This window comes from Vanellus vanellus (assembly GCF_965231255.1).
Source record: "Vanellus vanellus genome assembly, chromosome: 5".
NCBI lineage: Eukaryota > Metazoa > Chordata > Aves > Charadriiformes > Charadriidae > Vanellus > Vanellus vanellus.
Genome location: NC_138910.1, coordinates 30,285,971 through 30,300,138, shown reverse-complemented (window position 1 = coordinate 30,300,138; position 14,168 = coordinate 30,285,971). Strand labels below are relative to the sequence as shown.

General features: G+C 37.2%; 1 protein-coding gene across 1 annotated transcript; it reads left to right on the top strand.

The window, feature by feature from the left end:
- Positions 1-59: 59 nt before the first annotated feature.
- MDH1B (malate dehydrogenase 1B) lies at positions 60-9,280 on the top strand (the record flags this gene model as incomplete). Its single annotated transcript, XM_082483980.1, has 10 exons — positions 60-81; positions 748-860; positions 1,829-1,963; positions 2,126-2,265; positions 2,935-3,437; positions 4,531-4,672; positions 5,635-5,798; positions 6,965-7,104; positions 7,811-7,895; positions 9,225-9,280. The coding sequence occupies 10 exons, from the start codon at positions 60-62 to the stop codon at positions 9,278-9,280; spliced, it is 1,500 nt and encodes a 499-aa protein (XP_082340106.1).
- Positions 9,281-14,168: the final 4,888 nt, after the last annotated feature.

The following is a 14,168-nucleotide window of genomic DNA, read 5'->3' as shown; positions in this document are numbered from 1 at the left end:
CGTGGCGCGCGGCGCGTTGCTGTGCAACGCCAAAGCGACCGTTGGAGGGTGCCGCGCGCATGGCCAAGCTGGTGCTGGCGGGTGAGGCACCGCGGCGGCCACCGTCTGCCGCTCGTCTCCGCGGGCTCCCCAACTCTCCTTTCTTTTAGCCTCTCCTGAGAGCGGTGTCTGCAGGGGACGCGGGCTCAGCCGTTTCCGAGTCAGCCTTCTCCCCTTCTTTACCCTGTCGGTGAGGTTTCTGCTGTCCTTCCCCCGCCCCGTCCCCGGGTGGCCTCCTTAGCCCCTTGAGCGCTGGCTGAAGAGACTGTTTCACCTCCGAAATGGTCCTTTCTTTGCTGGCTCACGTGCGTGTCCTATTCCTTTCTGGGAGCTCGTGGGATGCTGGTTACCTAATGCTCTTTTTTAATTGGAACAATTGCTTTGTGTTATTTCCCCATTTTGCACACACTGGTATGTAAATTGTGAAGCACCTTGTAATTATGTATTGAGAGGAAATAATAATAATAATGTTTGTAGCTGTAACATTTAAGTGTTATCAAATGTGAAAAAGTATTAAAACCTTTTGGTGGGGATGTTTACATTGGTAGTGGCCTTATGGCATTTGTGAGATGAATGGATGGCAACACAAATGGTCTCCTATCATTTGGAAAGAACTGTTGGAACAGTTAAAAAACGTTTCGCCTGTTAAGCCCTTATCAGTCAATGTCACAAAATGTTCCATTTGTGGTGTTGTCACTGTGTTCACAGGTAAGGCAAACTGCCCTTACTATGCCAAAGCCGAACTCCTGGCTGACTATCTCCAGGCTAACTTGCCAGACTTCAGGGTTCACAAGATCACTCAGCACCCTGACAAATGGGAGGTAAGGGATTGCAAGTCAAGTCGTTGGTAGATGTCTCAATGCTCTAGAAAGCAGCAAATGTGCTTATCTGTACAATGTCTCTTCTTCTCCTGTACTTCAGCTTGGGTATGAGGGTAGAGGTGCTGCAGAAGCAGCTTTGGGTCCAAGAGCCGGCTGGAAGAAAGGTTTGAATGTTGTGAGAGACTGACATTCTTGTGAGTCTTACCACAGAAGATGAGCACAAAATGTGGGCCAGCCTAAGGCTGTGTTTTGTCAGTAAGAAGTTCAAGCTTATTACTTTTTTATTATGTATAAATTACTGCTCAGTCTGTAAATCTTTTGCACACTGTGATTGCATATACCTTCAGAGTTGTTACTTGTCAAGAGCATTTCTGGCATTCAAGGGCTTTGAATTACAACAGAAGTATGAAATTAAATCTCACATATTTGTTTACAATGTGGACGGGCCTTTCTGAGTACTTTTGCTGTAGACATGTTGCTGTGTCTACACTGTAGTCCCTATAAGGGACTGAAAAAACTGCAGTATTACTTCATGAGATACGCAGTACTATGATGTTTATTACCTCTTATATTTTGCTTGACACCTCAGCCAAGTAACTCGAACAGTTAAGTGAACAGCAATTAACCTCCGCAGCTTACTTAACCTTCTGCAGCTAAATAGGAATCATCAGATTACTTGCTGCTTCCCAACATTGCTATCTTTGGTATCTCTAAGACAATTGAGCAAAAATACAGCAGTAAAATCAAGCAGAAGTAAGAGCTTTTGCTGTTCTGCTGAAGTATCACAGTATATCACCATGCCTTGCTTTGTGTTATTCCACCATTTTGCGCACGATGATAAGTAAGTTGTGAAGCACTTTGTAGTTATGTATTGAGAGGAAGTAATAAGAAAGTTTATAGCTGTGACATTTAAGTGTTATAAATTGTGAAAAAGTATTAAAACCTTTTGGCGGGGATGTTTACATTAGCAGTGGCTTCATGACGTTTGTGAAATGAATGGATGGGAACACAGTCAATCTCCCATCATTTGGAGAGAACTGTTGGACCGTGGAGGGAAGGGCCTGCTTCTGGGAGGAGTTAATGATTTTCTCGAATACGCTCAGGTAATGAGCTGCCTTTAATACCATAAACCTGTATTTTACATTTTCTTATAACATTGTTGTTCTTTATTTCTCCTTCAAATGTAAAGTAAAGCTATCCTTTGTAACGTTACCTTGCTGTGTTTGGGTTGTCATTTGATTAGAGATCATCCTTTTTGTTCTTAGCACTATTACAGCATCACCTCAGTGATGTTGAGTGAGGAAATGTTAGACATTGCTGAAGAGAACCTGCAGGCGCATATTGAAATTGAAAAGGAGGAAGAGATTAAAAGTCTTATCAAGCCTTTGCAGGTCTGGATCACCAGGTGAGAGTAACAAGAATATCTATGAAGTTTCACTCAGCTTCAGAAGAATGCACTTTTTCCTATCACGTGTAACAGGGGTAACCATCTGAAGCTATATATGAATCCCTGTAATTTTCTGATTTGAATTAGGTTTTGTGCCCCTCACTATGAACATTCAGTATATACTTTAGAAATTATTTCTACTTTTGTTACATTTTGGACCAGTTTAAGTGAGGCAACATTTAGACCCCAGATCACCTTAGGGAAAAGCAAGTATTTACAAAATAAGCTTGGGACTTTGTAGTGCAGCTATCTTGCATTAAATGTTTTTAGAAATATTTAAATAAGTAAAAAGTCTCTTGCAGTTCTAGCTGTAGAAATTTCTATATTTCTGGTAGTCCTAACAGAGCACCTTAAAAAAAATTGTGGTTCTTTAAAGACACCAATTTTTATGTGACAGTATCAACTGAAATTTATAGGATGGGAGAACTTTCAAAGTAAAGGAGGACCCAACTGTTTTAATTTTTAACCTGTTAAAATGACAGAAAGCACAATAAAGGACCCAAGCTAATGGTCTATTTAAACATAATCAAATATAAAAGAAAGATTGTTGTGTTTATTTATGTAATACTTTCAAACAAGCAGTAGTCAGTCGTTAACTGTAATTTTTCTATATCCTTCTTTTCTCAGTGCGTCAGCTCCAATCTGTTATCAGCTGATCCCTCTGTTGGGAAATGGAGAAGTGTTTGGGATGACCACAGAAATCAGTATCCATTTGCTTGACACTGACCAGTTTAAAGAAGTTCTTTGTGGTATTGTAATGGAAGCTGAAGACCTGGCATTCCCACTCCTCCACAGTATTTCAGAGCACACTGAAATAGATGAGGCTTTTATTCAAGCTGATATTATAATTGTTCTTGATGATGTCCTCTTAGACCGTGAAGTCCAATCCCTTGAGAACCACATCAGAGAAGTGAGTGAGATCTGTCAAGTGTATGCTCCCCTGATTGAGAAGAATGCCAAGAGTGAGGTCAGAGTAATTTCATCAGGAAAAACCTTTGTAAACCTTAAGGCAATGATGATTATGGCATACGGCCCGTCCATTAAGCCTGAAAATGTCATTGCCATTGCAACACCCTGGGAAAGTGCAGCTAAAGCCATGCTGGCCAGAAAGCTGAATATGAGCACAGCAGGTGAATATTTGTTTGGGTTCTGGTAGCATTTGGGGAATTCAGTGGATGGCCACCTTTGAGAGTAGATATTTCATTGCAGAACACAGTTGATGTGCATGCAGAAATGCAAGCACAGCAGTGCACCCACTGAAATGCATGGCTGTACAGAATACCAGAGTGTGACTAGCAGGTGCTGCTGTTCTCTGTGCTTACCACTGTTTGGATCTGTGCCTGATCCCATGAATGTCAATTCTTTTGCTAACTCTTGGACGCAGCCCTGCCATTCTGGTGTGTATTTCGTGCTGGAAATATACTAATAAGGACTGAGTTGTGTTGCGGATCAGGAACTAGGACTTCAAGATTGCATTTGCACTCTGCAGCGCTTTGTTATTTGGGAGACACAAAAAGTAGCTGTGAATAAACATGACAACATACTGCTGTGCAGATAATGAGAGTATAGTAGAACTGTGTTGTAGTATTATTTCTGGGTTAATTAGCTTTCTTTCTCAGGTCAGTTTTTATAGTTTGGTTATATTTGCACAGTTCTGCACTGCATAGCAAAGGTGTGCTCCAACAGCCTGCTCAGCATTAGGGTTCTTTCAACATTGAAGGGGTAGAAACTGGTCATCAACGACAGGCCTAGATATTTTGGAGCCTAATAAAATGGAAAAGTTAATAAGCTGAATATCCTTTTAGCATGTTATTTGAGAAATTCCTTTTGCACCAAAGCAGGTAGGGTTTTTTTTTAATGTTTCTTTACTGTTAGGCATTTTATATTTCTGTGTACAGGATTTTAAAAGGAACATTGCTGTGGTAGTTTTTAACAGCTAAGCATTTACTAGGTTTTGTCTATTATGTGCAATAACATGATATAAATTAAAGTTCGTTTTTCAGCTTGTGATGAGGTTTCATATGTTACGGAGAACCTTGTTGCATTTTTCAGGTCAAATAATTTCTGTTATCAAGGCAGGACAATGAATTGAAGACTAATTCATCTTGAAGGGGACTTCTGAAGGTCATCTAGTCCAGCCTACATTGTGAAAGTACTTGTCTTTCTCTTCTATGTATTTTTCTATGTATTTATTTCTAATCTATGTATTTTCCTCTGTTACAGGAGTTAAAGATGTGATTGTTTGGGGCAATATTACTGGCTGTAACTACATTGATTTGTCACATGCAAAACTTTATGGATATGACTGTGCTATTTGGGGCCCAGCTAATTTTCCATGTCCTTTGTTGAATATGATTTATGATAGGTACAGTACAGATTTATTTTTTTTAAAGTAAAACTAAATAACTGCTTTTAATCCATATTTATCTGAACTGTTTGATAAACTTCAAGATTTTTGTTTTCAGGATTTGTCTTTACTGACTAGTGCTGTGCATAAAGGAAAACTCAAGTTGAGGTACTCAGTCTGCAAAAGATCTTGAGTAGTTCCTAGTGCTATACATAGTTCTGATTCTCCTGCCGACTTCGTTTATAACTGTATTTTCCTATATATTAAGTGTGTTTCTTTTCTATCATATCACGAGCAGCCTGTGAAAAGTAATGGAAGTCCAGATAGTGATGTATATGTCTAGTATGCATGAAGAAACTTTGAAATTATACTAAACTTATATCTGCATCTTGAAGTACCTCAATTCCATTGAACATATGGCCTGAGCACATTAATGTCAGTTTCTCAAAACAGACAATTTGTTAACATGTATGAAAAGGATACCTGGCAGCTAGATAGCTTCTTGTGGAAAGAGAGGTAGCAGAGAAAGGATGGGTGCAGGAACAGGGCAGCAGATGTGACATACACTCAGGCCAGGCTATATGGAGCTTCCACTCTCGTCTAAACCTAGTATTTACTGGACAGCAGACATTTCTTTTGTTCTATACTTGTACTGGGCCTAGCACAGGGGGATTATGGTTCATGGCTGGGTTCTTACATAAGATGGTAATACACGTGAAAATAATAATCATAGAGGTTATAACTTGAGTAAGTGACTTAACTTTCATAGATAAGTGATGCTTGTTGTTCCCTTTTGAGACACTTTTTGTTAGACCCTATTTTTTCTGTCTTTAAGTGCCTTGCCTTCAGCAGTGAAGTTTGCATGTTTCAACTATTTTCTTCCCTCAAGTTTAGTTCTTTTTTCCTCTAGAAAACTACTCTTCCTGCAGTCATCTTAGTTTTTTCTTCCTTTTTTTTTTCTCCCTTTTTTTTGTTGGTAGCGAATGGATCCATTCAGAATTTCTATCTGCACAGAGTTCACTGAGTTACCGGGTCTGTCATTGTGGAGGAATGTTACCTGCTCATGCGGTAGCCACTGTACTGAGATACTGGTATCATGGGTCTCCTCCTGGGGAGATCATTTCTCTGGGAGTACCTACTGCAGGTAAATCAACTTTTGCTTCACATATTCTCTTGTAGCTTTCCCCAGTATATATAATTATATTGTTAAATCGAGATTTTTAATTTAATAAAAACTTGTAAAAAAAATCATGATATAATGGGAGACTGAGAGTTTGTTTCAGCATACGAACCTCCAAATCTAAGCAATTTTGCTCTCCAGAGCTTGTGATTTGATACTCATTTCTTACAAGCATCTCTTGGGTTTATATTGTCTTGTTGCAATTGTCTGTTAGTCTTTTAGTTTAAATGCTTTTCTGGTGTATGTGTTTTGTGTTTATAGTTCTTAGAGCCAAGCTATAAACGCATATTTTTCTTATGTAGTTATGTGGATCAAATAGAACCTTTCACAACAGGCATTTAACCATTGCAGGAAATAAAAAAAATAATTTTTTCCCCCTTTTAAGATGTAAAATTGTTACAGCAATTGTGTTACAGCACAGAAAAGACATAGACCTGTTGGAGTGGGTCCATAGGAGAGCCACAAAAATGATCAGAGGGATGGAACACCTCTCTAAGAGGACAGGCTGAGAGAGTTGGGGTTGTTCAGGCTGGAGAAGAGAAGGCTTGGAGGAGACCTTATAGTGGCTTTTCAGTACTTAAAGGGGGCTTATAAAAAAGATGGGGACAGACTTTTTAGCAGGGCCTGTGGCAATAGGACAAGGGGACAGTTTTAAACTAAAAGAGGGTAGATTTAGACCAGATATAAGAAAGACATTTTTTATGATGAGGGTGGTGAAACACAGGAACAGGTTGCCCAGACAGGTGGTACATGCCCCATCCCTGGAAATATTCAAGGTGAGGTTGGACAGAGCTCTGAGCAACCTATCTAGCTGAAGATGTCCCTGCTTATTGCAAGGGGTTTGGACTAGATGACCTTTAAAGGTCCCTTCCAACCCAAACCATTCTATGACTCTATAAAGACTGTACGATTCTATGATTCACGTACATCTAACAAAAATAAAAAATTACAGTAAAAGGGGAACTCTTTAGTCTTTGAACTGTACACTGAAAAAGGCAGTCTCCTTTTATACTAAGATCTTAACAGTTGCAGACTTTTGCATGTCTGTAGGACTTAATCTTGGCACTGGTGAGGAGGTGGTTTTTTAGTCAGAAATAGTATGTTTGGGTCATTTTTTCCCTCTTCTTCAGGTCAATTTTGCGTTCCTGAAGGAATTGTCTTCTCTATGCCAGTAAGGTTCCAGAATGGTAACTGGGAAGTCATGACAGAATTAGAAATTAGAGAAACGATCCAAGAAGTTCTGGGACGCTTAGCTCATGAGCTGATTCAGGTGATGATTTCTTGCATTTAATAGTATACCCATTCTGCCACCTATGGGTAGGTTGCAATACAACTTTGAATACTGAGACCTTTACTCCAAATCCACTGCACACATGCACTTATGTGTGATAAATACCAGGTATTTATAAGTGTAAGGTGGTATTTGTATATTGAAATGAACAGATGTCTGTTCTGTTGCGCAAAAAGGAAGTGGTAAAATAAGTTTACCTATGTAAGTGTAGAATTTGCACCCCCAAGTTCTGCAGGCTTTGTGCAAAACAGAAATAGTAGCTTTAATTTAGTGTTTCTACATTCTGTGCTGCTGATGTTGATTTTGCTTATGTGGTATTCAGAGTAGTTCTGTGCCAGGAGACATATCTTTTGGGATCCTTATGGCTGTGACTGCATGAACGAAGGCCAGATTTTACTAGGATTAGGGATTTTTCAGAAAATACAAAATCAGTGAGCAGTAATTTCATCATGAAGTTCTCGTCACTTAGTAAGACAAAAAGAATTTAATTTGACTCAGTATTAAAATACTAAAAAGACTGGTCCCAAACTCTATATTCTAGCTTCAGTCTGATTTTCTGATCTTCAGTCATACTAGTAATATGTAAGGATTATTTTATTTTAACATATTTTAAGTTTGTGCTAGAAATTCAAATGGATTAAAAGAATAGGTGATATTAAAACTGTTGGTTTTTTTTTCCATTCAGGAAAAGCTGATTGCACTAAAGGAAATAAAAGAAATGCATCCTTATGGAGCTGATAAAATCACTAGTAAAAAATATTTGTGTCAAGGTGGGTTTTTCTCCCCATAAAAGATGAGATCAATTTTTAAGTGAGAATTTAAGTAATGGATTCTTATTTTATGTCCCTTTCTTTAAAATGGATATAAAATCCTTCAGGAAGGAATATAAATATATATAAATAACAAGCGTTTGTCTGATATATCCTGACCATGCCTGAGGGGCAAGCCTGCATAGTAGCAACCTTGTTTTAATAAGTTTCTATTGTGTCATTCACAGATCATGACTATAAAAGCTGAGCATAAATAATACATTTAGGATGACACATTTTATCTTAGGTTATTAGTAAATATAAAATCTTTTTAACCCAAGTAACTATTATTAGAAAAGCACTTTCACCATATGTCCTACTATATGTTTTTGGTTTACTATACTTTACTATTCTTTACTATCTAGGAATAATGAGTTGAATTTCTAACAGAGAAAAAAAATACTGTAAATTTGAACTCAAACTTCTCATTTTTCTGTTTGTTACAGCACCAAACAGTTTATTCAGTATCTTTAGTCAATAAGTCAGTCAGAAGAAGAAAAGGTTGAGACACCCAAAGATAGTAGGCTAAAAAAAAAGATATTCCTACTTTCTATACAGAAGGCAATCTTGGTAAGTGGCAGCCACATCTGCCACTTCTTCCAATTACAATAGATGACAGATCTTTTAGAGATCCCTACATTATAAATTATTAAGTCATTTTGCTTTGTTTGTTAACAACACAAAGTTCATCATGACTTGATTTTTTTTGAATCATAGAATCATAGAATGGTTTAGGTTGGAAAGGACCTTGAAGATCATCAAGTTCCAACTCCCCTGCCATAGGCAGGGACACCTCCCACTAGACCGGGTTGCCCAAGGCCACAATGCATAATGACATGAGAAATTTCAACTAAAAATATATAGAACAACTCCAATATCCCTTCCTAATATTTAGGAGCATATGGGAAGCCTATAGGCTACGTGAAACTGCCATGGCAAAACTCCCCTGAATCCACAGTCTACTTTTCGCATGCAGAATAAAACCCCCACATCTCCCAAATCTTTCTGTGCTGCTTTTCCTACCTATTTTGCTTTTCAAGTTCTCTGTCCTCTTAAGATTATATAAAGGAAGGAAGAATCATTCATGAAAATAAGAACAGATGAACTTTAAAGTGTGTTTTATTTTTGTTTTCTCATTTTTTCCCTATTTCCCGCATTTTCCCAACATTCTGGCCATTTCTTTCTACTTTTATGTCCTACAGAGCTTTTACCTAGTTAGTTTTCTTTCTCCCTTCATTCAAATTATTTCTAGTGCTTACCATACTATAAGCTGCTCTTTTTTGCATTAAGGGCAGGCTGAAGAATGGGTAAACTATTTGGAGCTTGATGCCCAGGGCCTTACATAAGCACATAATCCTTTTGGTTATCCATGCTTGTTTCTCAGGAAAGAACTACAGACACAATAAGATTTTCTTGATAAATGCACAGTTTAATTATTCCACTTATCATGACCTTGATTAACCCAGACAGGAGATTTCCAATTAGATAGGAGTGTCCTTCCACTTGTGGCTGCTTTAAACACTAAGCAGAGGGCCTTTTGATTGCTAGCGGCTAACTGCTTAGTTGTGGCCTCCTCTTGTGATGTTAGTATAAAGTGCTGTACTATTCAAAGATTACCTAGGTGGCCTGCTTATCTCCTTGCATGTGTAAGTATTTTAGGAGGTTGGCAAAAATATGTACTGTTTCTGCTTTTTTTACAGAGATGGAAACCTTGCCTACTGGCTCACTTTAGCCAGAGTTGTCTGGAGGAGAAAATGCTGAAAATTCCCGTAGTAAAACATTGTTTCCATTGCTCAAAAGAGCAAACTACAAAGAAGGGCTAAACATTGTCATAGCTTTTACAGTAGCTTCCTCATCAAAAACCTGGAAATCTGTAGGCAGAAAAATATTTCAAAAACAGTGTGAATATTGCATTCTTAATCTGGAGGCCAAAGCAAAATTCCTGCTGACTTTAATGAGTCTGGGATTTCTTTTACATCCAACAACTTACTTCTTCAGACCAATAAACTGTTTCAAAAACATCTTTTGATGTCTAAAACATTCATATTAAGGATGTTAAGGCAATTTTGAGCGAGAATGTCACACATAGAGTAGCAGTTTTATAACTCCAAGTTCTTGTTGCAGATGTAATGAAACACAGTACTCATGCAAGAATGTGTATTCTTAGGCAAAATTAATTTTTAACACAAAAATTTAACTGCATGCATCTTAGTGACAAGATCATTTTTGTCTCCATGTTTTTTTATTTATTTGATGAGTTTCATAGGGACTACTCATATGTTTTAAGTCAAACATGCAATTAATTAAGTCCTTGTCTAAACAGGGTTGTTGAGGAACTATTTTCACTTGCCTGTCTTTGGTGTCTTAAAAGATGGAGACTGAGTTAAATGAAATATTATTGTACTTGTGAGTGTTTAAAGCAAAATAAGAAGTTTCCTGTTCATTGAATCACATATATACAGTTGGGATAAATTAATTATTTCTGTTCAAGTGGAGGTTCAAACTCTGAACGGGAGTAGGCGACTTCTTACATGAGGAAACCAAAAGGAGTTTATTTGTTATTTGTCAGCTGATGTGGACAGAATGAGGAGGGATGTCTCGCTGGTCTTAGAAACAGGATCTCAGGAAGCTGAGGTATCACAAGGGAGTTAGAAGAGTGTAGTTTCTTATGTGAAATGTATATTGGAGAAGCAACATTTACAGGAACTGTAATACAAGTATCTTCATGGAAGAGTTCACATGGGAGTTGTAGAGGCAGGTGTTGTAAAGCATCTTGAAGAAAGTGGTTGGGAATCATTCATTTCATGAGGAAATGAATTTCTCCAGGGAATTAGTTTCCAGTAGTGTATGCACAGAAAATTGTCTGAGTCTCTGAGGAGCATCTGGAGGCAGATGTCTCAGGAGAGCATAGCAGGGAAGGATCCTACCAGTAGTCTGTACCAACTACCTGGTTTGTTCTATAGCTCCTTCTCCCAGACAGGAGAAGAAAAGTTGGCTCCTCTAATGTGTATTTACGTTTGGGTTTTTCTATATGGAATATGATTTGGCAGTCTTTTACTCTTTGAATTTTTTTATTCTACCTGTGGAGATAGTAGTTCCAACAGACTGCAATTCAAGCACCAGCACTGCACAGCTGTTACTGAGAAGGAAATTGTTTCTGGAGGCTTACCAGACTTCTGAGGCACTACCTGAGAACCACAGGCAAAGAATTTCTTCTCAGAAGTTGGGAGGAGAAAGACAAAACAAGTGTCTTGGATGTTTCTTGTATCCTAAATTATTCTAATTAGATTTGTCTAGTGGCCTGCAGGGAAATTCAGGTCTTTCCTCATGGAAGCATAATAGTTTCTTTTCCTAGCTTTTGCTTAGGAGAGAAAGAAAGAATAAAAATTATAGGAAAGCTAAAATATGATAACGTATTCAAGGCTGGTTACAGTTGTAACACAGTGATAGACTTAGTCATCAATAAGTTTGGGCTTTCTATAAGTAATAAGTAATTTCTGGTATACATTTTCTCACAAGTTACTGAGTAATGCTGTGTATGCAGGATATTCATAGCACTAATGAATCGTATTACCTGTGTGTTGGAGTAACTGTGGAAAAAATGAAGGAGGTCTTTAAGATAAAGGTATGTGTCTTACAAATGTTATATGTATTCTGCATATAGCCTAGCATTTGGTTGTACTGAAGAGTGTGTAAGCTTTCTGGTTGCTCTGAACAATTCTTATTCTAGGACCTTACCACTAGGACTTGCTATTTTTCCTCTTTGTGTAGTTGCACCAACTGTTTGTTACAGCACATTGTGTTTTCTGCATTATTGTTCCAGCTTCCACCTCATTTTCAGTCTCTATAGCAACACTGTTTCTCAGCAACTCAGATGTTTACTATGCTTAGTAAAGGCCCCTCAATTCAGAAATATTGTACTCCAACCATAAGAAAAAATTGCTTTGAAACAAAGATCAAAAGAGTTTTATCTTTAATAATTCAGGATATTTATTACTAATTAATTAGGGTTCTCTGTTTTGACTGCTTAGACAATTACCTGATACTTTGATCTGGGCCTTTGCCAGGCATTTGTTGTGAACAGCATTCATGTAAAAGCAAAAGCTTTAGAACTGTGTCTTGAAGTCAACTTTCAAGTGCTATAAAACTACTGGACTTCTTTGGTGGTGTCGTCTGGCTTCTGGGCCTTTAGTAAGTTGCTGAGAGAAAGGTAAGCACCATTACTGTATTTAAGATGAGACAATAATTTTGACCTTTGAACACAACATAGAATGTTTTCACCCTTCACAGGAAACAAAAGTAATTGTAGTTTATTTTATGCATATTTAAAATGTTGATCATATGTTGTCTGATTTCAAAAGAAGGAAGGCCTCTGTCATCAAGTCAATTGATCTAACAGGAGATTTCTGCCTTACTTGGTCTGGTGTGTCTTTCTCTGTACTTTAACTTAATTATGTAAATTACATTTAAAAATGCATTTTATTTGCTAAGGTACATATTCTGACAACCTGTATAGGCAAACAAAATACATTGAAATAATCAAACATGTTACTTTTCTTGCATGTTCCAATAGGATTCAAGAATAAGGCTACTCTTGTTCTGCATATAGCAGTATTTGTGTTAATGGATTCGGAGTTTATAATTGTAAAAATTTATTTCTTGTACATTTGTAACTAATTTTAAAATTCTTTTTGTTTTGTGGAAGTGTTTTTAATTATTAATAAAGGGCACATGTAGCTGAAATACAACACACTGACTGACATAGTGTGTCAACAAACAGTTCAGATTTGGTGTTTTGGCAGGCAGATGATGCTTCTGCTTTCATATGATGTTCATTATAATGTAGATGTACTAACACTGAAGTAGATTCTGTTCATTTAACCCAAGCACTCCTACTGCAGTCAAGCTCTGGACTCTCCATAGAATTTTGTACATAAAAATGTAGACTGTACATATGTTAATAATGCCTTTCTTAACTTTTCGGAGGGACAGTTCATGGGTATTACGTAATGATGTTGCACAATGACAGCTAGTTTGATAAAACACATAAACACATATTTAACTTTGGGACCATGAATACCCTAGTACAAGAGTATAGCATGCTTATCTATATGGGTCATTTAAAGGTTGCACTGTACTGGATAGAGAGCTTGTCATCTTACAGTAAGTATCAAGTGCTAATAGATTATGCATGCTGTATAACTCAGTAACATCAGTGGATCTGTTCTTATTTGAAGGAGAAAATTCTAGTGAGTGAGTTCTTAGCTAAGCGAGTTTAACGTGCATTTTTCATGTATATTTTCATCCTCTGGCTTTATTTTTTGTACCTTTGGTGGAGAGAAAAAGAGGAGGAAAACATGAGGCAAGCTGTATGTTTGAAAGTCTATCATTAAGGTTACTACATATAGGTTTCACTAAACATGTTTAATTCATTGATTAGAATCTTCTGATTTCATTGATTTCCCTACATTGACTTTTCTGTCAAGCTATGCAGAGGCATATACTGCTGCACCCATTTTAGGAGTAATTGTATAAGCAAATTTACATGCCTGTGTAAATGTTGGGCAGAACTGCTGTCTTGCAGAACCCATGGTTGAGTCCAAGTAAGAAAGAAAATAGAAGAATAGTGAAAAAGAAACACAGTGGTATTTCTTTCAGAGAAGGACTTCAATAAAAACTGTGGCATTGTAGTCTTTAATGAAGAAGCAAATCTGTATCCCATAATTTTAAATAGAGTTTATTTAGAGACTGAAACACAAAGTTGCAGCTTTCACCATCATTGTAGACTCAATAATTACAGATCATTGAATATTTATGCTTCAAAATTGGCCAATATTCTGTCATGCTTATGATAAATGATCAATGACTCTCACTGGAAATATGTAATAAAGTGAAAGTTTGGGTAAGTTCAGATTTAATAACAAATTTATTGTTTAAGTTTTAGATAGTTTCCAACTATTTAATTTTTATTTATTCTAGCAAGTTTCTCTTTTTTTCCCCACTAAAAGCCATATATGTGGCCTTTGGAGTCTCGTGTAACTTGGATCTGTTATACCTAGTGTTTTTCGACTGTAATATTAACTGAAAGATAGTTACTATACTGAATTAATATTTATATTTTCATGTTTAAAATTATAATGTAGTTTAGAGCCAACAAGGAGATGTGCTATGCTGAACCTTGTTCTCACCAACCAGGAGGGCCTGTTGGGGAATGTGAAGCTCAAGGGCAGCCTT